This window comes from Gavialis gangeticus, unplaced genomic scaffold, assembly GCF_001723915.1.
Source record: "Gavialis gangeticus isolate Ggan-Ray unplaced genomic scaffold, GavGan_comp1, whole genome shotgun sequence".
Taxonomy (NCBI): domain Eukaryota; kingdom Metazoa; phylum Chordata; order Crocodylia; family Gavialidae; genus Gavialis; species Gavialis gangeticus.
In genome coordinates, this window is record NW_017729034.1 from 18,582,308 (window position 1) to 18,603,702 (window position 21,395).

General features: G+C 50.1%; 1 protein-coding gene across 2 annotated transcripts; it reads left to right on the top strand.

Moving 5' to 3' along the window:
* The first annotated feature begins 3,587 nt into the window (after positions 1 to 3,587).
* Positions 3,588 to 16,619, top strand: CNPY3 (canopy FGF signaling regulator 3). Of its 2 annotated transcripts, none has more exons than XM_019526875.1 (6): positions 3,588 to 3,752; positions 11,178 to 11,301; positions 13,187 to 13,283; positions 14,283 to 14,405; positions 14,693 to 14,810; positions 15,039 to 16,619. In XM_019526875.1, exons 1-6 carry the CDS (start codon positions 3,638 to 3,640, stop codon positions 15,272 to 15,274), a joined length of 813 nt encoding a protein of 270 aa, XP_019382420.1. In that variant the 5' UTR covers positions 3,588 to 3,637; the 3' UTR covers positions 15,275 to 16,619. The 2 variants fall into 2 exon arrangements, with proteins under 2 accessions (XP_019382420.1, XP_019382421.1); XM_019526876.1 differs by lacking the exon at positions 3,588 to 3,752 and adding an exon at positions 8,959 to 9,122.
* The last annotated feature ends 4,776 nt before the right edge of the window (positions 16,620 to 21,395 follow it).

Here is a 21,395-nt window from a genome sequence, read left to right on the forward strand (position 1 = left end):
TCTTTTTTTTTTTTTTTTTGTTTCTTGTTTAGTTTGTTGACTGTATCAGATCAGTTACCCTGACTAATTGCAGAGGATCATGGAATTCAGTATGCTCTGTTTACTTGGAGCAGTGCTGCAGAATCTAGCTCTTGTACCCTAAACACGAACATCAGGAAACAGTCAATGAGTTTATCCTTGGAGCCAGGAGCCACCAGCTAGGAAAACTTCCCAGAAGGAATTTTCTGCCTTCTGAACAACTACTGAGTCACAAGCAGGAGTACGTGCAGTCTGGTACTCTCCCATTGGAGAGTGGAGAGGTGTTTCTCTCTACAGCAACATCCTCCTTTTATGAGTGTGTCTGCACTGCGATAACTGTGTCAGGTATACACATGCTTTGATAACAGAGTAAGTGCAGCAGTGTGGAACTCAGTGCAGACTGTGAACACCACTTAAAGTGTGTAATAATGGGTGGTTAGACCATGCTCAGCTTGGTGCTGCTGTAGCCATGCTGCTTGCAGAACCTGTGCTAGCTAGTTTAAAGTGAGTTCAGCTGTGTGCACAAGCTGCAGACTTTAGCGTAGACATACTGTGTTCTTGTCTACTTTTCAAGGCTTCTGCCCCTCTCAGTCCTGCTGCCAGACAGGAGCCATGAGTGGAAAGTCACCAGTGTGGACACATCCTTATGGCTCTGGCTGGAACCACAGAGTTCCACTATAGCATCTGTGCTGGCATGATGGGCAGTGCACCCTGGGGGCAACCAATATTAAGGGGGCTATGGCAAATAGTAGAAAGGGTGGATGCATCTACTTGTGCCTGCTCCTAGGCAGCAGCAGAATCCTTGTGTCCCTCTCAGAACAGGCCTGCAAGGCCTCCTCCTACCTGCAAGGAGAAGGGGTTCTGGTGTCATAGGGGAATTGTGAGTTTTTGGATGTACCTGAAACTTTTGCCAGCAGAACTTGAGTTCTTCCAGCAAACTTGTGCATTGTAAACTATACCTAACTGTGCTTTTAACAATGGATTGCTGTTGTCATGGCATCCATCACCTGAGGGAACTGCTCCTCTGAATTATAGGTTCCCCCTCAAGTGTGCACTGTGTGTTTGCAAGGGAAACAAGAACACAGGAAAAATCTTTTGATGTTTTGGTGATTACTGGTCGCAAAGGGATTTCCTCAGGAAGAAAAAAAGCATCCAGTTATTTGATACATCTCTGTAATAAATCGAAACTGTGGAGTGTGCTCTTGTGTATCTGGTGAATCTTCTGTCCATGAATGTTGCTTCAGTGACTTCATGTCCTAAAGTGCCTTTTTCTGCCCCTCACTCTTGTTGACTGCATTTTCACACTAGTGCTGCAGATGGGAGAGGAACAGTGGAGAAAGCCCTGGTCATGCTGTTCACTCTCCCTTTCAGGATCCACTGTCTGCCCATGTAACACAGGCCTATTTATTGTTTAAGGGACAATGGGCCAATGCCCACTCAGAAATTCTTTAAGCCTCCCTTAGAAGGGAGGCCACTAGGTAAGCAGCAACTTATTCCTTGATACTAATCAAAATAACAGGGATGAGAGTGAGATCATAGTTTTAAAACAAGTGCACCAAATTGGGGGTATGGGGGAACTGAGCACAGCAGACTGGATAGCGCCCACTGGCTCTCAAACAAGTCCAGGGAGCCAGTGGACACTGCCTAGTGAAATGCCTGGAGACAGGATCTCATAAGCGAAAGGAAAGTTGCCCAGCAGTTCCTGGGGCCCCTCTTGGCCAGAGCCTCCTTCCTGTTAAGATAGATGGCTAGCCTGGCTCCTGTATAAACACAGGCTACTGGACAAGGTGGACCTACAGTTTGACTTAGTAAATGGCTGTTCTTGTGCCTATGTTCTCAGGAACTTTTTGGGTCCTGACTGAAGTTCAGACTGAAGTAGCCACGGAGCGTCTGGACAGACATTCATTTTCAATGCTGCAAATCCTGCTCCAATTTTGAAAGCTTCAACTAGAATGCTTCAGTTTTGAGCAAATATGTAAGATACCCCTTGCCTCCCCCTCCAAGTGCTTCAAAATATCCACAAACGCATACAGTACGTGCTCTTCAGATCTTCCTGCATGCCTCTTGGGCTCCTGAGTGCATCCAAGTGCTGTGGAGAAGAGCATGTGTTTGCTGTCCACCTCAAGAGAAGGGAAAGCAGAGCACTGAGAGATAAAAGGACTGAATCCCTTACTGCACTGTGGTGGAGGGTGTAGACATTTCAGAAAGTGCTTTGGATATATTTTAGATGCTTCATTAGGCATGAACATCTGCATCCTTGCCGTTTGTATCACTTCAAAGGCACTCGGAGCACTTCAAATAGCACACCTGCTCACGGTGAGAGTATTGGTGGCTAGAGTATGCTTGTGGTATGCCAGGTGAGCATATGTGAAGTGAGGTGTGGGCAGGGTATATTTAGGGCAAAAGCAAAAGATGAAGGGTGGAAATGAGAAAGGATAGGGGGGGGCATAAATGGCAGACCCTCAAGACCTTCAACCACTCAGAAACCACCTACAGTTTGAAAATGCTACACCTAAGGAAACATGGAGATTTTACATAAATGAAACACCAGTGTGATGGCATATTTTATTAATGAAATTTGCATACATAACATCAATCACTATATCTGCAAAATAACTGCACTGAATGTCACCCAAGTCCCTGTACCCTCAGAGCCTGCCTAGATAGCATTCACCCCTGCCCCAGACTCCGCTAAGATTTTCATCTAAAAAAGCCTTTTGGTATATACAAACCTGCAGAAATGAGGTAAGAAAGGATGCTGCTGCTCCTGTAATTAATTCACTTCAGACAATAGGGTAGGGCAGGCGTGGACAAAATGTGGCCCACCAGGCCATTCTATTTGGCCCGTGGGGCCCCTAAACAATTTAGAAAATTAATATTTATCTGCCCCTGGCTGCCTATCGTGCCACCCTCAATGGCTTGCCAAAACTCAGTAAGCGGCCCTCTGCTCAAATTAATTGCCCACCCCCTGGGTAGGGAGAGGGAATTCAACAGAAGACATCTTTGCTTCTACCGCCAACTGCTTAACATGGGAAAACGGTTAATAAGCCAAGTAACGGGGGCGGGGGTAAGATGGGTAGGTCCTAAGCCCTCTGTTAACCAATCGCCTGGGCCTTGGAGCCTCACCCGCTCCAGGGAGTTTCTGCTCCGATCACTTGGCCCAGGGCAGGTCTCACGTCCCAGCACCTAAGTCCCACCGCTTAGGTCCCTACCGAAGGGCTCCATGAGCAGTGGGAGGGCACGGCCCAGCACTAGCAGGCTCCTAATCGCGTTTTCTCCGATGAAAGCAGAGCCGGCCGCAGCGAGGCCCACCCCGAGGTTTCCCAGCCTCAGGCTCACACGTGGGGATGGGAGTCTCTGCACCCTCCTGCCCGGCGGTGGCTTTGGGCAGGGACTAGACAGCTGGCAAGAGAACGCCGCAGCAGGAAAGGGAAGATCGCGGCCCCTCCTGCCACGTGGTCAAGAAGAGTCGCGGCGCGCCGCAGCCTACGACAGTGCGGAAGAGTCAAAACACCCGCACAGTTCCGCCGGCAATGACGGTGGGGCGAGTGCCGGAAGTACGTGTCCGGAAGTGAAGCGAGAGGAGCGGGGCGTCTGCCGTTAGCATCCCTCTACTGCCATGGCTGCACTGGCTGCTCCTGTTCTCGTGCTGCTGCTGGCGCTGAGCCAGGCCCTGGGGGGCCGCGCGGCCGCCGACGACACCGACTGGGTCCGGCTGCCCAGCAAATGCGAGGGTGAGCGCGGGGAGCAGGGGCCGGGCTCTCGCCCGGGGGCCGAAGCAGGCGGGGCCGCGGGGGACGCGATTCTGGACCACAAGCCGGACCCGGAGGCTTCGCGGGGCCCCAGCCTGAGCTGCGGGCAGCAGAGGGGCCCCTGGCGCTGCTGTGCGAAGGGCGGAGGCAACCTCCCGGGGGCTCTAGGCAGAGCAGCGCGGGGGTGGTGCGAGCACCTGCGGGGGAGCAAGCCCCTGCGGATCACAGCAAAGCATCGACACCGGTGGTGCTAGTGTGGGGATGAGTGAGCAGGGAGGCCGTGCCTAAGGAAGGCCTGTGGGCGTGGTTCTCTATGGAACAGGTGTGTTCATGCAGGTAAGACTTTTGGGAGAAGGCCCAGCAGTAAGAAGTCAATGCTATCAGTAGTCTGCAAGTAGTAAGAGCAGAAGTAAAAGTCATGAATGTGCAGGAAACCAAAAGGTATGAAATAGCTTGGAGTTGGACTGCTGGAGAACTGAATTATTGGGCTACACCTTTGAATGCCCTGGCCAGACCCTGAGCTGTCTGACCAACAGGACAGGGAGTAAGACCTTGCTTGCACGGTAACTAGGATAGGAGTGTGTGCTGCGCCGTGAATAAACATTAGTGGATGGGAAATTTCTGCATCTCAAGTATTCTTTCTCAACAACTCACTGGCTCGCTGATCCAAGCATTTGGGGTAACACCTTGGGTCTAAAAAAGCTTGAGGACCCCTGATTTAGAGGGGCAGCTGGGGATTTAGATCCAGTCTTGCCCCCTTTCCCCCTGCACCCAGGAGCGTGTGTCTGGAGAGCACTGATCTCCTTCATCTTGGGCCCTCTGGCCCTCTTCCTTCCCCTAGTGCCTATCCCTGTGCTCTGCCCCAGCTGCTCTTCTTGTGGTGTGGCATGGGGGGAGGGCAGAGTAAAAAAAGGGAACTGCTACTGCTGGCTCCAGTGAGCCTGTCTGATGCTGTCTGACAGTAGGAACTAAGAGAAGAGCCAGGGGGAGAAATTGATATCTGGAAAACCTGGTGCCTGAAAAAGATGACTGAGCCTGACAAGGACAGGGAACATGGGGATGAGGGACTTTGTTGATCAGAGAAGGGGCATCAGGAGAGGAGAAAGTCCAGACATGAGGCTCAGTGATATAAAGGTAGGTGAACTGCTTGCTATGGGTGCTGAAGCAGACCCTGAGCTCTCAGGAGTTTGTGTTGCCTGATAAGCAGTTGCACAAGAATTCAGTGACTTTTCATATACCACAACCCTTTGAACTGACGCAAATGTGAAAGCCCCTCCCGTGTATCAGTAGAACTTTATTTGGGGTCACAATTCTGGAGCAGGAGTTCTGCATGCATCTGCCCATCCTGATGTATTGTGCTGGTCTGCAAAACACATCCCCATGATGCTTTTACATCCTCCCTTTTCCTGGCAGTTCTGTTTACCTGTATGGTTTCTGCTGCCCTGGGATCATGGCAACTGGATGTTGGCTCCCTATTTAAATGCTGGCCTGTGGCATCCTCTTTGCACTCAGATGTGCCGTGGAACAGCACTTTGACAGGTCCTGCTTTCTGTTCAAGTGAGTGCTACCCACTAGCCTTTCAGTTGCTTTCTCATTGTGCCTACAGTTGGAGCCATGCTGAGATCCTAGATCTTCTAAAACTATGGCTGAAGTGAAATTGCAGCTTAAAACTCCCCCAAAACACCTGCAACCAAGAGGTATATGGCAGTATAGGGACCAGTAGGATTTTGTGTATTGCCATGCAAAGGTGAAGGACTTAAAGCAGGTCTACAAGCATACAGGATGTTTACTTCTGGCTGGGCCCTGGATGAGCTGCCTCATACTGCAAGGAGCTGGGCTGGGTCATGGCAGAAGATGCCAAAATTGAGCCATACTTTGCGACCGATGTCAGGAAAGAACTAGGTAAATTTGAGCTCATGGATTAGAGGTGTCCTTGCATGGAAAAGTCCCCAACAATCTGCCTCCCAGGGGCTAAGCTAGGCACCCGTGCAGCAAACCTACAGACTCACTTCTCTACAAAAGTCTTCAGTAGCCAGCCTGCTACCACCAGGGATATTCAAATTTCAAGTAGGAAGAGCATGGTAAACATGCATGTGTTTGCATTAGCTCATACTACACATCTAAATGTGGTCAACTATCATTTTTTTATTGGCAGTAATCTGTGCAGTCAAAAAGATGTTTGTTTATGGTGGCTTGCTTGAGCACTAAACCCTTTGGCATGGTTGCAGTGGGAAACTGGAGCTGCATTGTCAAATTTGTCAACCCAGAAAAGACATTTTCCTTTATTTTTTCTGTAGCCTTGTAAGTAATTTTCACATAAGTAGTTTTGGTTTCTCTGGCAGAGCCATGCCTCCCCAAAAATTTAAAAACAGTTAAAAACCATTCTGAGTAATCTCATGAATGAGAAGCTACAAACTCTAATGCTCCTGCATAAATACTGTTGCTAAAAATTGACATTAATAGTGCATCACACTTTCAGCACCTTTGGAGGTAAAAAGAAGTGCTTCAGTCAAGCCCTGACACTGGAGGACAGCCCTGCCATCTCCATATTTCATAAATATGTTGCTCTGCTCTGGCACTTACACTCTGTTTATTTCCCTGCCCCAACCCCCTCTCCAGGCACTGTCCTTCTTGCTAACAGTAATGCATATCTAGTAGAATTTCCATTCATCTCCCAAAGCAGGTATTTTCTTTGCTGTTTCATCATACAGCAGAGGAACATTATCTTTTGCAGAGACTGCTCCAAGCCTGGAGGAATTAGTGCTGAGCATATAGGGAGCCAAGTTACTAGAGCCATGTGAAAGTCCCAAGGCAGGCCACAGTAGGCTAGAGGTGGAACCATACCCCAAGAACCTCTCATGCATCCCAGGGCTAAATGTGCCTGACAAAGCAGCAGGTAACCTCCAAATCTAAACCAGCAGTTCTCAACCTTTTTTCTGCCAGGACCCATTTGTAAACATCAATGCCCAGTCTCAACCTAGTAAATAGTCTAAGTAGAAAACAGCCCCCTGGTCCTGCTGGTGCCCCTCACTCTCAACTGCAGCCCCTCAGTATGGGGGGGCATGTGCACCCCAGATGTGTGAACCCACAGCTGGCACGGGGCTGCAACCTGGCTGGACCAGCACAGGCAGGAGCGGCCTCCATGGCCCAGTAGGAAGGACTCTTTGCAGGAGGGCCAAGGAGGGCAGTGAGACTCATTGCTGCTAGAACCCCCACGCCAGCCACACTGCCAGCAGCATGAGGAGTAATGGATGGGAGGCGCCGCACTTCCCTTGCCTTTTCCTGCCACCAGCCACTTGTGCAGCAGACTGCAGCTCTACCCTGCCAGCATGGCCCAGCTGCCTCTGGTGCTCTCCTTAGGCGATGGCTGTACCCTGGAGAGGAGGTGGGGTGGCAGGCAGCATGACCTGTGCCCCTCCCTGCTCCCCCGACAGGTCATCTATGCCTGTTTGAGGCACTGTTCTGCTTATACATTCACGACTGTGATGGGTTCCCAAAACCAGGATCCTTTAGCCAAAATCCCATTTGTTCTTCCCTCATGTAGATGCACAAGGCCATCCTGACTGTGCCCCTGCAGTTGTCATTTAGGAGAAAGCAACCTGTTAAACTCTTCAAATGATGGACAGATCTCTGTGCCTCCAAGCCTGCATCAAAACCTTCATCCTTTCTTTTTGCAGAAGTTTCATATTAGACAATGTACTGTCAAAGTCTGAGGTTCAAGCTGCTTGGTTACCTGGTCTTAAAGCAAGCTTTAGTCATCTGGCTTTTAAGTTCCCTAAGATGCCAAGTAAACTACCATGTAACAACTAGTACCTGTTTTCATGAGCTGTTGCTGCCCCATAATATAAAATTAGCATGCAGTTGTGACAGAACCAGTGCAATAGAGGGATTCTGATGTGGTATGTACCAAACAGTGGGGTACCAAAAACACTTCTGTTGAGTGTTTCCACTTATCAGCATCTGTGCACTGGAGATGCAGCTCATCCACGTGGAGGTTGCTATAGCTGGCGAGTGTGCAATGCCATTTCTAGAAGAGAGAGTTTGCAGAATGGGAGGAAAGGAATCCTGGGACTCTTGGCAGCTGACTTCTTGGTGGTCTCCCATAGGTGTAAATCTGAGATTTTTGTGTTTCTGTTCTAGGAATTACAAGAATATTACATTTTACACCAGCGTACAGGGTAGTTAGCAGGCACCGTGGATTTGAATGCAAACCTTACTTAGAGTTCCAAAGATAAATAATGTATTGGATCGTATTTCTCTCCTGTCTTCCAGTGAATAAGGCCTGTCCCATTATCTACTCAGAAATACTCTGGAAGTCCTTGGAGCAGGCAACAGTCTGGATAGCAGTCGCCTTTTCCCCACTCTCAGTTCTGAAGGCTGCCCATCATGCATCCTGTCTTCAACAATCCCTCGCAGTTGAGAGTGATTGTCTTCCACAATTGTTTTATATGCATGTCCAAAGATGGCTGATGAGGCCTATCCGGAATTGACAGACACTGCTGCAGCTTGGACATGTGTTTCTGTATTGGGTGGGTGGCGCTGGATTCTTGATTTGCTCTGTGATGCATTGTTTCTGCCATTCCCACTTTTCCACCTGTTGTTGTCATGAGGTTGCAAAGTACCGAGATCCCTGAGGCAGACTCTTCCTCCATTTGGGGCACTCCTGGACGATAGTCTCCCACAAGTTGACATCAATGTGCCATTTTCTTAAGTTGGCCTGAAGCACTTTCTGTGCCCTCCTCTTGAGCATACACCTTAGCTGAGCTGGGAGAATAAAACTTGCTTCAAGAGTCTGAAGTCGGACATCTGGATGACATGGCCAGCCCAACAAAGTTGATATTGATTGATCATCGCTTCAATACTCATGGTGTTTGCTTACAGTAGGACACTCATGTTGGTGCATCTCTCTTCCCACTGGATTCAGAGGATCTTCTGCAGGCAGTGTTGATGGTACTTCAACAACTTTAGATGTCTCCTGTACATTGTCGTTGTCTCAGCTCTGTACAGCAAGTGGAGATCATGACTGCTTGATATAAACCATGAGCTTGGTCTTGGATCTGATGTCTCAGTCTTCGAACACCCATTTCTTCAGATGTCCAAAAGCTGCATTTGCACATGTGAGGTGACGTTGGATTTCTTTGTCATGTCAGCCTTCTGGGAGCAATGGCTTCTGAGGTACAGGAAATCAGCATTCTCCAGAATGTCACCATATATCTGGATTACCCGAGCTGGGCACTGTTCATTAGAAACTTGTTGGTGAAGGACCTTAGTCATCTTAAAGTTAAGCGTCGGTCCCATTTTCTTGTAGGCCTCAGTAAAGACGTCAATGATTGCCTGAAGGTATGCTTCTGAGTAAGCACGCACCTCACTACAGCATCATCGGCATACTGGACCTCAATGATTGAAGTCAGGGTGGTCTTGGTTTTGGCTCAGAGTTGGCTGAGGTTAAACAGTTCAGTAGTTTAGCTCCACTCTGGCTGGAAGCTTGTTGGTGGTCAGATGTACCCTGTATACCACTAGTGTTGCATACGCAAATGCTGTGTGTGTTTCAGAATTTCCTCCCCCTTTCCCTCCTCCCCCCGCCCCCCCACTCAAATTTCAGGGTATACAGATCTGATAGGTTCTTCACTTATGACACTGTTAATTTGCAGTAATATCCTGTCAATGTTGGCATGTTGCTATGAAAAATACAGTTAAACTGTCTTTGGAAGATTACAACAGTTAATGCTTTTACTTCTCCCCACATTCCAAATCTTAAGAAATGTACTTATTTTGTGCACATGTGTAGTTTACCGTGCCATCCTAACCATGTATTCACCACTTACAGCCAATCTTACAACTACAGGTTAAATATTGGTCACCTTCTCCTTCTTTACTGGCTCAGGCCAGGTTGACGTCTGCCATGCTCTTTATTCATAGGCCAGTGTTCTCGTGTGTTCTCTACCTTTGTTGCTGCATGTCTGCTTCTTAGAGGCAGGCTACATGGGTAGAGTGCAGACTTTAGCTACCTTTTGCTGTGCATAGTGGTACATCATGGCATTTATCTCACAACTAGCCAATTGCCTGTCAAGAATGAGGGGGGTGGGGATGGAGCCTGGTGCACAGACACCCCACCACACACCCCAGCGGCAGGGGGGAGGGGAGGAGCAGGCCTGGCCCAAATGTGGGTGAAGACTGGGCCCAAGAGTGGAGAGCAGCCAGGCCACTGCAGTGGAGTGGTGGGCGGGGGAAGCAGGGGCATGGGAGGACCGGGCTTGGGGCTGACATGGGGAGAAGGACTGGGACTAGGCTGAGAGGGAGGAGGTCCGCTCCTTCCCTACCCCCACTGCTACCACATGGGGCCAGGCTTACTGCTCCTCCCCACATTGGCCCCCAAGCTTGCTCCTCCCATCCCCCCCGCCACTGCTGGGTCAGCCTGGGCCCCCTGTTCCCCCCACCACAGCAGCCCAGCTTCTCCCCATCCTCAGGCCTGGTCCTCCCCTGCATCAAGCCCAGGCCCATTCCTCCCCTCCCCACACTGTTGCCACTGTGGCGGTGCGCCTGCTATTCCCCCCACCACCGCTGCGTCATCCTGCGTTGGGCCCTGCAGGTAGTAGCGACAATGGAAGTGGAGAGGGGCAGGCCAAGGCCAGAGCCAGTGGCCCGCACCCCCGCATGGCATCCTGACCCCTCTCCCCAGTGCACCACTTCCACCATCACCTGCAAGAAGTTAGGTGGGGAGGGCAAGGCCAGCTCTGGTGGCCTCACACCCCCTTCTTCCCACTCCATCATTTGGCTTCATCCCGCCTGTTCCATCTGCTTCATTGTCACCAGCTCCAGGGAGCAGGGTGAGGGGAGGCGAGGCCAGCTTCCCCCCGCTCCATCCCCTGTGTCCCTGCCATCATGGTGGCACTCCACTGCTACCAGCTCCTGTTCAAACACTTGTTCGCACTCTGATTGGCTGTTTGTCAGCCAGTCAGACTGTGAATAAAGCATTACAGACAGACAGGCTTAGGCTTTTATAATATTAGAACGCCTGGGGAGAAGCAAAGGATTATGGGATATCCATCCGACAGGTGGTGGTGCGTAATTTGGGGGATTCCCCCTATGTTGAGGTAAGAGCTGGCTGTGTGTTTGGATGTAGTTGTGTAAAAGCAACTTCTAATTCAGTGTTTGTGCTCCAAAGGAACTCTGTCTTTGGTTTTCCATGGAGGTTTTTTGCCTATTAAATAGACGATATATTCTCAGAAACCAAACTGCATAAAGTTGAATTAATTACCAGTGTGCTTAACACAATCACCTGCCTACACAATGCCCTTGTCCTGCCTTAAACACACATGGTCCTTTGGTGAAAGGATCACACTTGGTCCTCAAGTGAAATTCATCCAGGTCCACTAATCTACCTGTGTTTTCTCTTCTCTTCCCCAGTATGTAAGTATGTGGCAGTAGAGTTGAAATCTGCTTTTGAGGAAACTGGGAAGACAAAGGAAGTGATTGACACAAAGTACGGCTTCCTGGATGGAAGAGGGTCTGCAGTCAAGTATACACAATCGTAAGTGAAACGGCTTCTGACAGCTGTCCACTGGTTGCTTTGCTGTTCCCTTGAGCTATTAAATTGCTTCACAGAGCTCACTTCCAGAGGAGTGAGGTCTTCCCCTTGTTTTTGGCAACAAAGTCTTCCTCCCCTTTTCCAGAGTTACTATTGCTGGTAAGATGTGTTTGACATGTGGCCAGTGGCAGGACTGGAGTGGTCCCTCTGTCAGATGCTGCTGCTCCATTGCTTAGTGCATGCTAAACAATGGAGTGCAAATCTTAGTGCATGCTAGATTTGCATGGATAACTTGTCATGCCATTGTGGAAGCTGTTAGCTATTAGACTGTAGGGGGTTCTGTTAGTGAAGGAGGAAGCAGTTGCAGCAGATGACACTGATTCTGTTCCATTTAGTTCATATTTTCAAGCCCACACAGTTGTAGAGGAAGAATTTTCTAAAACCAGAGCTGAGATTCTGAAGCATGGCTCCATGGTGAGTTTGACTCCTGAAGAATCCATGAGGTTTCAACTGCAGCTCTCAGGCTAACAAGGAAGGCTAGAAAAATCTCAGGATTCAAGGTGGAGCCCTTGAGACACAAACAGAAAAGGAGACTTGCCAAGGCATTCTCTGAGAACTACTCTGCTTCGGAATTAACTGCCCCCATCCATGGTGTGCCAGACCCTGGCTTTGAGCTCCTACTCACACTGCCAGAGCTGTCTCTTTCTGCAGCCTTTTGGGAAGCAACATCTGGGTAAACCAGTGGATAGCACCTAGGCACCTGTAACTTCATGATCACATGTGTTCCAGGCAGAGTAGACACTTCAGTTAATGCAGTACTGTAGTTTTGTTCTAAATGTTGTGTTTTTTCCAGAGACCCAGTCAATTCAAATCTAATCACTTGAGTTTCAGGAATGTTGCCTGCCCCTGGCACCCCCCTTGCCACTTCTGTAGTCGTACTACCATACAATTAATTCCTTTACATGTTTTACTCCACTGCTGGTGTGAGAAAATGCTGATCCAAAGAGATGATACTGAGTGCAGCAGAGCAGCAATGCTGCCTTACATACGCAGTATGTTCAGCATACACAAAGTACACCTACTTTTTCTTTGTGCTTGCCCTGTGTTACAAGCAGCAAGAGCAGGTGAATGGCTTTAGACAGAAGTGTGATATTTGGCCCCTTAACTTAGTGGAAAGACCTAGAGTATAAGACTGCTGCATGTCTTTGAAATGTAAGCATTTTGGTTGCAAAGATGATCATTCAAGCCTGAGCAAAGCAACTGAGGCAATTTGCGCTCTGGGGCTTCAGGCAGGCAGTTTCACACTTCTGCTTGGTGATTTCCCAAGAAGCAGCACAGTGAAGTGGACAGGTAATGCACAGGTTGATTCCTGTGGTTCCAAATGTTGAGGCAAGAATAGAACTACTTGTATGCAGTGTCTGCTGCTGCTGCGGAAAGCCCCGAGTGACTGGTGCTGCCTGCGTGAGAGAGGAACCCAGAAAATGGAGGCTGTGGTGGGAGCACCTCTATGCAGCACCTCCCTTGTTGTTCCCAGGAACCTCACATAAGGTAGTGACAAACCTTTGCAGGTCCTAGGAGGCTTTGAGAAAGACGACTGTTCGTTTGCAGTACCCGTATAGGGGATGGGGTAATATGATGGGCAGAGCTGTGGAGGTGATAACAGCAGCATTTGGAGGAAGAGGGTCCCACCTTAATGGGACCCCTGCTTAGGAAGATTGGAGTCAGGCCCAGCACCATGTCAGAAATGTGAGCAGTGGGGAGAAAGACACTGCCCCAAGCCTTTCATTTTGTATGTTGATTTCTAACCTACTGGTGTTGTCCTTCAGCTAGTATTTTTCTAATCCAAAGGCCTGTAGCTCTTTTCACCGGTTTCCTGTTACGTGTGCAGGGATGTCCGGCTAATCGAAGTGACAGAGAACATCTGTAAACGGTTGCTGGACTACAACTTGCACAAAGAGAGAAGTGGAAGCAATCGATTTGCAAAGGTTTGCCACATCTCATCCCCTCCCTCCCTAGTGTTTGCATGGAAGAAACATCACCTCTTCTCCCAGCACTTGATTAACAGAGGGCATCTAAGCTTGTGTCTGTGGCCTTCTGCTGAGAAATAAGTTTCCCCAGGTACAGGACTTGGGTCCAGCTGAGGCTGCCTTGTTCCTCTCCTTCACTCACAGCTCTAATTGAATCTTCCCTCCATCCCTCTCCTTGGTCAAAGGCTCTCCAGACAAGAGCACTTCACACCCAACCATCTGCATAGTGGGAAGCCATCGTGGAGGAGCTGTGGCAGAGGTGCTCGGAGTAGAGGGGCAATCCTCCCCCCACACCATTTAGCAGTGGGCTTGTGTAAGAGGTCCATGCAGAGCGGTTCTTGTGCTCTTATTGGGATTGGGGGCAAGCAGGTAATTGTCCTAAAAATACAGCTGGGAGTATTCCCAGCCCAGTTAAATCTTCACTTCATCAAAGGTGAGCTCAGAATCTGCAGTGACCCATGTGTGTAGTTCCCTGGCAGCTTACGCAGCTTCTGAGAAAACAGATCTCCCTCTGGAGAGGGCCATGGCTCAGCTCTTGCATTGCATACACAGCAGGGGGGGATGTGCTTCTGAGAGCTGGGACTGGCCAAGTTTGGATTCAGCAGTGTGCTGAAGCAGTAAACTTGCTCACAAAAAGAGCACTTTGCTGGCATGCATGGAAGTGCCAGGGGGACATACTGCTTCCTGTGCCATTCTTTACTACAGTACTGGGCCTTGCAAAGGGCAGGTGCTTAGCAATAGATAACCACCAACACTGTGGAGCCCAAGGGTCTTGGGCACTGAGAAGATCCTTGCAGATGGCCTAGAAGCCTACTGAGGGTGCAGGTAGCACTGCTTGCTGACGTGACTCTCATGGGCACTCTCAGCAGCACTGGATGCTGCTTGATCACAGAGCCTGTGCACCCCCTCGTCTTGCTTATCTAAAAGCTCTTCATCTTAGTTACTCTTTCCCTTCAGGGAATGTCAGAAACCTTTGAAACGCTGCACAACCTGGTACATAAAGGGGTAAAGGTGGTGATGGACATTCCCTACGAGCTGTGGAATGAGACCTCTGCAGAAGTAGCTGACCTCAAGAAACAGGTACTGTGTGAGTGCTAGCAACCAGTCACTGCTCATTTGGGGTGGAGTGCAGCAATGGCCAATAGGTGTGGAGTTCAGCGTGACCCAGCACTTCTGATGCTGAGCTAAGAGATCAGAGAAAGCTCCCTCAAACTGGAGCATGGTGTCCTGTTCAAAGTGTTTGCCACAGTGCGCGAACTGTCCATTTTTGTAAAGCTTGTCCATTCTGGGGCCCTGTGTTCTCTTAGCATGTACATGTCTGGGATTGTCCTTGGAACTGGGCTTTGCTGTCTCTCTCTCTGCTCCAGTGTGATGTGCTGGTGGAGGAGTATGAAGATGTGATTGAAGATTGGTACAAACATCACCAGAAAGAAGACCTCTCCCAGTTTCTCTGTGCAGACCATGTGCTGAAAGGGAAAGATACAAGTGAGTTTGACTTTGGTAGATGCAAGGAAGTGTTGGCTTTCCAGTGGGGGCAGACTGAGTTCCTCAGCATTGGGGTAACGTGTGAATGGAAGGTGCTGCCTCTTAGCCTGGCATGTAGAGGCAGTTGGTGAGATGGACAAAGAACCAGCAGGGGTTAGGGGATCAGTGTGGGGAGGGGGAGCCCTATGGTCTCACTGCTCCCTTCTCTCATTCACACCATCCCTGCAGGTTGTCTGACAGAACAGTGGACTGATAAGAAGGGGGACACAGCAAATGCAGGGCAGAAGAAGACCAAGAAGAAAGGTGGCAAAAACAAGGAAACTGCAGAGAAGAAAAAGAGGAACAGGAAAGAGGAGCCCACGGGGGCATACAGCCACCTGGAACCAGACACCCATGGGAACCCCAAGGATGGGGGCATCCAGGAAAAATCTCCTCTTTCACACAGCTCAGCTGATGAACTGTAGGCTTTCCACAGCTGGGGCTGCCCACTGTAGGGACTGCAACAGCCAGGCATCTCACAGGATGGCCACCCCTCTATTACAAAACAGTGAATTAAACAGGGATCTAATGGGTTCTTCTGTGGGTAGCAATCTGCTCCTGATGGGCTGAGATCTCAGCCAATTAAGTTATGTTGCCACTGGTCAGCTCATCATCTGGATACTAGTTGTGGTGTAAAGAGAGGGCAGGCAGGAAGTAGTTTCCTCATGGGACCATATTAAGTTGCCCACGTACTCCATAGACCTTCAGCAGCTGAGACCTGCTACCCTCTTTTCTTTCCCCTTTGCCTCCCTTTGCCTAGCCTTGCCATACTGAAGTGGTTCTGGAGTCAGGAGAAAGGAGGGTTGGTTTGGTCACATCCCTTGCCTGCTCCAAGGTGGCTTACCAGCAGCTTGGCAGGTGAGCAGCCTGCAGGTGGGCTCATGCTTTGCACTTCATGGAAGCAGAGCTAACCCTGCCCTCCCTTGCACCAGCCAGGCCTAGAGAGTCTACTAGGGTGGCACAGGGTAGAGAACTACCTACTCTGCGAGAGCCTTGCCTTAAGAACAGCTGCAGTCACCATCCCATTCAGAGTGATGCCCCAGCAGTGTAGCAGCTCTTGATACCTCCTGCTACTACAGAGAGTGCCCTTCACCCTGCTGCCAGACACTTGCAGTGGATAGTGACCTTACATATTGAGTTAGTCTTTATACTGGCTCTTAACACCCCTCCCCTGCTGCACTGCAGACAACAGCTCCTCACTTCCCAGGAAGAGGTTTTCTTATATTATGCAGGTCTTCCTGCCTGCTGGGCTTTACCTCTTAAATAAAGGGACAGCAAGTGCTGAGGGAGTGGGAGCCTGCAACAGCCCACAAAATGCTAACATGGCTGCTGGTAGCAAAATTAACTCTTTCCGTGAAGACTTTCCCTGTTGCAAGAGGATCCAGCTTGTGTGCCAGCACAAAGATTCATCAGAGCTCAGTCCTGTCAGATGTGTTGGACCCTGAGTGGGAGTGGGATCAGGCCTGACTCAGTCCAGCTGGACTCACCTGCAAGCCCTGTCGCAGGTCACCGGCTCACCCTTTGGCCTATTGAGATGAGATGGCTGTTTTGGTAGGAATGGGCATGTTCCAAAGTGCTCTCTACTCTCACCAGCCATAAGACCTGTGGCAGAATATTTCCTGGCACTGGAGGATGCAGCAAGTCTTTGCTTTTCAGCCAGAGGGCAACTGTGGACCTCACCTGTCTCCTGGGGCAATCTTTTGCCATATTATCATGAGTCTCATGATATCTGGTGTTTTCTTTAAAGCTTCCACTCCTGCTGTTGTGCAATTGTGAGTCTCGGGTTTGTTTTTTATTAAATGAGGGCTGTTGCTGGCCTTCACCATGGAAGGGAAGAGTTTGAAATGTGACCAGGAGTTTACTCTAAAAAACAGAAAGCAAATGAAATCCCAGACATGTTTTCTTAAGATCTCAAAAATCAGCTTGAACATGATGAGGGCTGGGGGCTGCCTGTGCACAGGGATATAGACACCCCCCAAGAGGCACTAGCAAGCTGAAGAGTGTACCACTTGTAGCAAGGCTGCCTTCCCCAGGGACCCCTCTTCTCTGGACTATGCTGTGACCTACAGAGTGACTCCCAAAATGCATTGGGCAATGCAGCTGGCAAGGGAACAGGGGCAAATGAGCTTTGCCATGACCCAAGGCAGCAGGGGATTAAGTGAACAAAGGCAGCTCCAGCAATTACAGCTTGTTGACCCTGGAAGCTGGATTTGGCATCTGTCATCTAGTAACTAGATCTGAAAATGATCACCTGCCATGGGTCTCATAATTTCCCTTCCCCAGAGAGCTCTCCCTTCCTCTGATTTTTCTCTCCCCTTTTCCCGCTGAATTCCTCAATACATAGGATTTGCCCATGGCAGGGCATCCCCCATGTATACCTGTATGTTCCAGTCCCCTGATGAGGCTGTAACTGGGATGCCCTTGGGCAGCCAATGACATGAGGTTGGGAGGATGGGGCACTGAGCTTTCATGCTTGGAGAAGTGTGTGCTTTGTGCATTCATATCTCCCACCACTGGGAGACCAGAAGGGGCCTGGGCCTGGAAATCACCAAGAAGGGAAGGGAGCCCCCTGACACTGGTGGGGGGCTGTCATGGTTTCCGGTGGTATATGTGGGGATGCTGACGTCTGTGTAAGGGGAGATTGTTTCACAGTTGTCAATTCGCTGGCAGCTGCTGTTCCCTCTGAAGCGTCTGTAGGCCTCATACTGGGAGGAGGTGCACCCTTCTGCCCTCAGCTGCCTGAGATATCAGAGCTGTACAGTGGGGACCCCAGCTGCAGACCCTCTCCATCAACTAGCATGTTGCCTGAGATGGGATCCATTCAGAAGCATAAGTAGGTTTTTGAAATGGGACAAAATGTTGAGGTGCCTCCCATGGGGGATGCCCTGCCATGGGCGAATCCTATGTAAAGGGGAATTCAGCAGCCCCTGCCCAAGTGGCAGCCCTGGACAATCACCCCTCTGACTCCTTATGTCTAAGCCTTGGGGTCCATTCAAGAGCCCTGCTAGGGGGCAGGAGACTATGTCTTCATCACAGTTGTGAGGCCACTCCAGCCTCTGTCACCTTTAGAGAGAAACAAATTAAGTTAGAAGCTAAGCTCCGCTTGTAACAAGTATATCTGACAGAGGTTCCCAGCTGGGGCCCTGGCACTGGCACCAAATGCAGTGCATCAGAGCCATAGACAAGCCATAACACTGGGATTTCCTGAATCAGTTGGTGTTGGGAGGTTTCCACTTTCTCTCAGATATTTCCTTGCATTTTGACTTCTCCCTGTTCTCAGGTGATGGGATTATTGCAGATGCAGAAGATGCAGTTCATCCATCTCTTGCCTTGCTTCTGGATATTCTAAGTTTTATCCCTCTGTGTTGGTGCACACAACACCCTACACGCCCATGCCTTGTGTTTCTGTACCTAATGCCAGCAGGGAACTGTGCTGCTATTTATTCAGTTTGACAGAGTTCTCCTTTCAGCATGTTGCCACTTTTTTTCTTCACCTTATCTCAGTTTATTTTTTCTAGTATTGAGGTGTCCAGAAAGGAACAGAGTGTTGTAGGTTCTGGCTTGACAGGAACTCCCTGCTATGACATACTATACCTCAGACTTGTCTTGCTGTCACATTGCCTTGCAAGTTTCTGTTTAATGATATCCCGTGGAGCCAGCATAAGGTTGCTCAGAGAATCTCAGCTGTTGACTGTCTCCCAACTCTATTTAAGTTTTCAGCCTTTCAGCTGTAGCTTTGTGGAGGGTTTAAATTTGCAACATAGTTTTCATTGGCTAGGCAATCACAGCCAGCTGTGGGGAACTTCTAGGACAGAACCTGACTAGTTTAAGGGTTGAGCTGCAGTTTAAGGACTGCAAACTGGATTCTGGGCTGTGGTTCCTGTGACAGCCACAGCTGGACTCTGCAGCCCAGTAACTACCTTTTGAATTTGTGTCCCCGTTACAGTGTTTGCCCTAGGTCCTGCGTGTTCAGGGAGTCTGACTACCTGCTTATATGGCCTTTCACCATGCAGAATTTTAGAAACATCTCTTCTGCATGCCTGTCCAGTTGACACTGCTGATGTGCCAGTGTCTGAGCAGTCACTGCTCTGCCCTGTTCCGGAAACTGTGCTTTCTCCAATGTCAAACACAGGATCAATTTATAGCATGCAGTAGTGGTCTGTGACAGTGACACACAATGCCTGCTCTGGATAAACCTTCCTGGCAACTCAAATGCAGCACATCATAACTAGTCACAGGTACCTTAGCTAAATGCTGCAGGTGGCTCTTGGGGCGTCTGCTGGGACCATCCACAAGCTTGGTGAAAGTGGTGCTGGCACTCTGTGACCAGCAGCAAGCTCTTGTCTGAGTATAGCCCCAGCTTTCCATTCTGCTGGGTGGCTGGCACCAGCATCATCTCCATACCGTGCTGTCTCTCTCCCACCCCTGCCTCAGCTGCACTACAGACACTCTTATGCACATGTGCTACTGTTGCTAAAACCAGTTTCAGCTCCCCTAGTGTTGGTGCAGGTGTTGGTGAGCTAAAAGCTGCCTCAGGCATTGAGTAGACTTTGTCCAAGCAGGCTTACAGGATAGTGTCAAGTGCCAGCACATTGCAAGCCATTGGCCTCCTAATACCAGTGGGAAATCATGGAAGAGACCTTATAAATTTGCTCCCAGGGCAAAAAGCATGGCAGAATGCTTGCCCACCTACCCACATCCTCCCCTTGCTGTGCACACAGGCTAAGGAAAGGGGTAAGCAGTCTCCCCACTTCCCTGACACACACACACACACACACTGCCAACTCTTTTCCTTCCAGGAACGGTGCAAGTCTGTAAGGTGCACCCTCCACAGGAAACAGCTCATGAAGAAAGGGGAAAAGAGAAAGCTTATGGGCTACACTATATCCAACTCTCTATTGCAGCTACTGCCAAAACCTCCTACTCCTAGAATCCAGTCTTGTTCTCATGGCTTATATGTGAGTGTCTCTAGTGCAGATTTAGCCTGGATGTTACATACGACATGGTGACTGTTTTTGCATCTGGAGGTAGCATCTGCCTCCCTAGTATTTTGTGGCAGGGGGTGGGGCATGATGTGGGAGAGGAAGGGCTGCCTGTTGCATTGGCTGGAGTGCAGCAGAAGTCATGTGCTCTCTTAACCGGCTAATATGGGGATGGGTTGGTTCTGCTCTGCAGCTATGTGGTTCCTAACACATAGAGGTATGTGGAGTATGTGTTTGCATAACTGCAGTTGACAGCTTCCTGTAAGGGTTGTGCACCAACCAGCATATCCCTACGAAAAGAAGCTCTCACCACCTGCCAGACGAGTGACTGTGAGCAAGACGTAGACACTGGGGGATGGAAAGCCAAGACCAAACTGTGAGAGGAGTGACTGTGCAATGGCAGATAGGGGAGACCAATTTGCAGGTGCTCTGTTCCCATCCTGAAATAGAAGTGCAGGAGATCTCAGGAGTTACTGAAAGCAGGGAGGGTGAGCTGTGCCTGACCCTGCAGGGGTGAGAGCACTTCACAACATAGGATGCTGTCTGCCCATTCAGCATGAAGCCTTCTCAGGCCAGATCTGTTTCCCAAGAGCGACCCACCAGGTGCCTCTTCCATGCTTTGTCAGCCCTGTTCCTCCCTTGGCATAGCACTGAGAGGGCTACTGAACAGAGAGGGGCTGCTGGGGCCCATGCACAGGCAGGGCTGTGGATCTCATCATGTTCTACCCTATGCAGAACAATCAGCTGAGAACAAAGGGGTGTGGAGCCAAAAGCACCTGTAGACAGGAAGATAGCCAAGTCCTTTTTCTGTGAGGACACAGAATCAGGGGGCCAGAACAGTAGCTGGAAAGCTCTTCCTTAGAGACACCTCTCATGGCACCACATTCCTCTCCAAGTGGGCAAGGCTTTGGACTAGCCATTGTATCCTGTTAACTATTGGGGTCCCCGTGCCCTTCAGACATTGGGGGCTCAGGGGCCTTCGATCCTCCACAAATCTGCTGAACAATCACTTGGTTTTGCATGGCATTTCTCTGGGCCTTTCCTTCACCTCCCTCCTGGCCCCTTCAGGCTTGCTTGTCCTCTCCCTCCTCCGCTTCCTACTGGAGGTGAACCTTAGGTCCACCTTTCTCTCAAATATTAAACTGCAGCCACGGTGCCAAGAGGACAAAGGTCCATGATCCTCAGGACACAAATGGAAAACTACTGGGAGGAGGATGATGTGACCCTCACAAAGCCTGTGAGAGCTAGCACGGGGTCTGCTGCCTGCTTGCCCCAACCTCCCTGCCCGACTGGGCCTTGATCTGGGAGGACTGGTGCTGTGGGGATGGTGCTCTCATAGACTCATAGGAAAGGAAGGGCCCCGGGGAGGTCACCTAGTCCCACGCCCTGCTCCAAGCAGGACCAGCCTCTGCAGCCCCCCAGCACAGGCCAGAGCACACCTGAGCAGCGGCCCGGCTGGGTTCCCGAGGTCCCTTCCACCCCTCATTGCCCACGACGGGAGGGGGCCCCGGGGCGGCTGCGCCGTGCGCCGGCTGTCGGGCAGGCCGGCGGGCGGGGGTGTGCG

What these genes read in the sequence shown, in the direction of transcription:
- CNPY3 (XM_019526875.1), top strand. Translation starts at nt 3,638, where the DNA reads ATGGCTGCACTGGCTGCTCCTGTTCTCGTGCTGCTGCTGGCGCTGAGC. An exon ending in GCTGCCCAGCAAATGCGAGG is followed by an intron (nt 3,753 to 11,177) that starts GTGAGCGCGGGG and finishes TCTCTTCCCCAG; the next exon opens with TATGTAAGTATGTGGCAGTA. An exon ending in GCTGAAAGGGAAAGATACAA is followed by an intron (nt 14,811 to 15,038) that starts GTGAGTTTGACT and finishes CCATCCCTGCAG; the next exon opens with GTTGTCTGACAGAACAGTGG.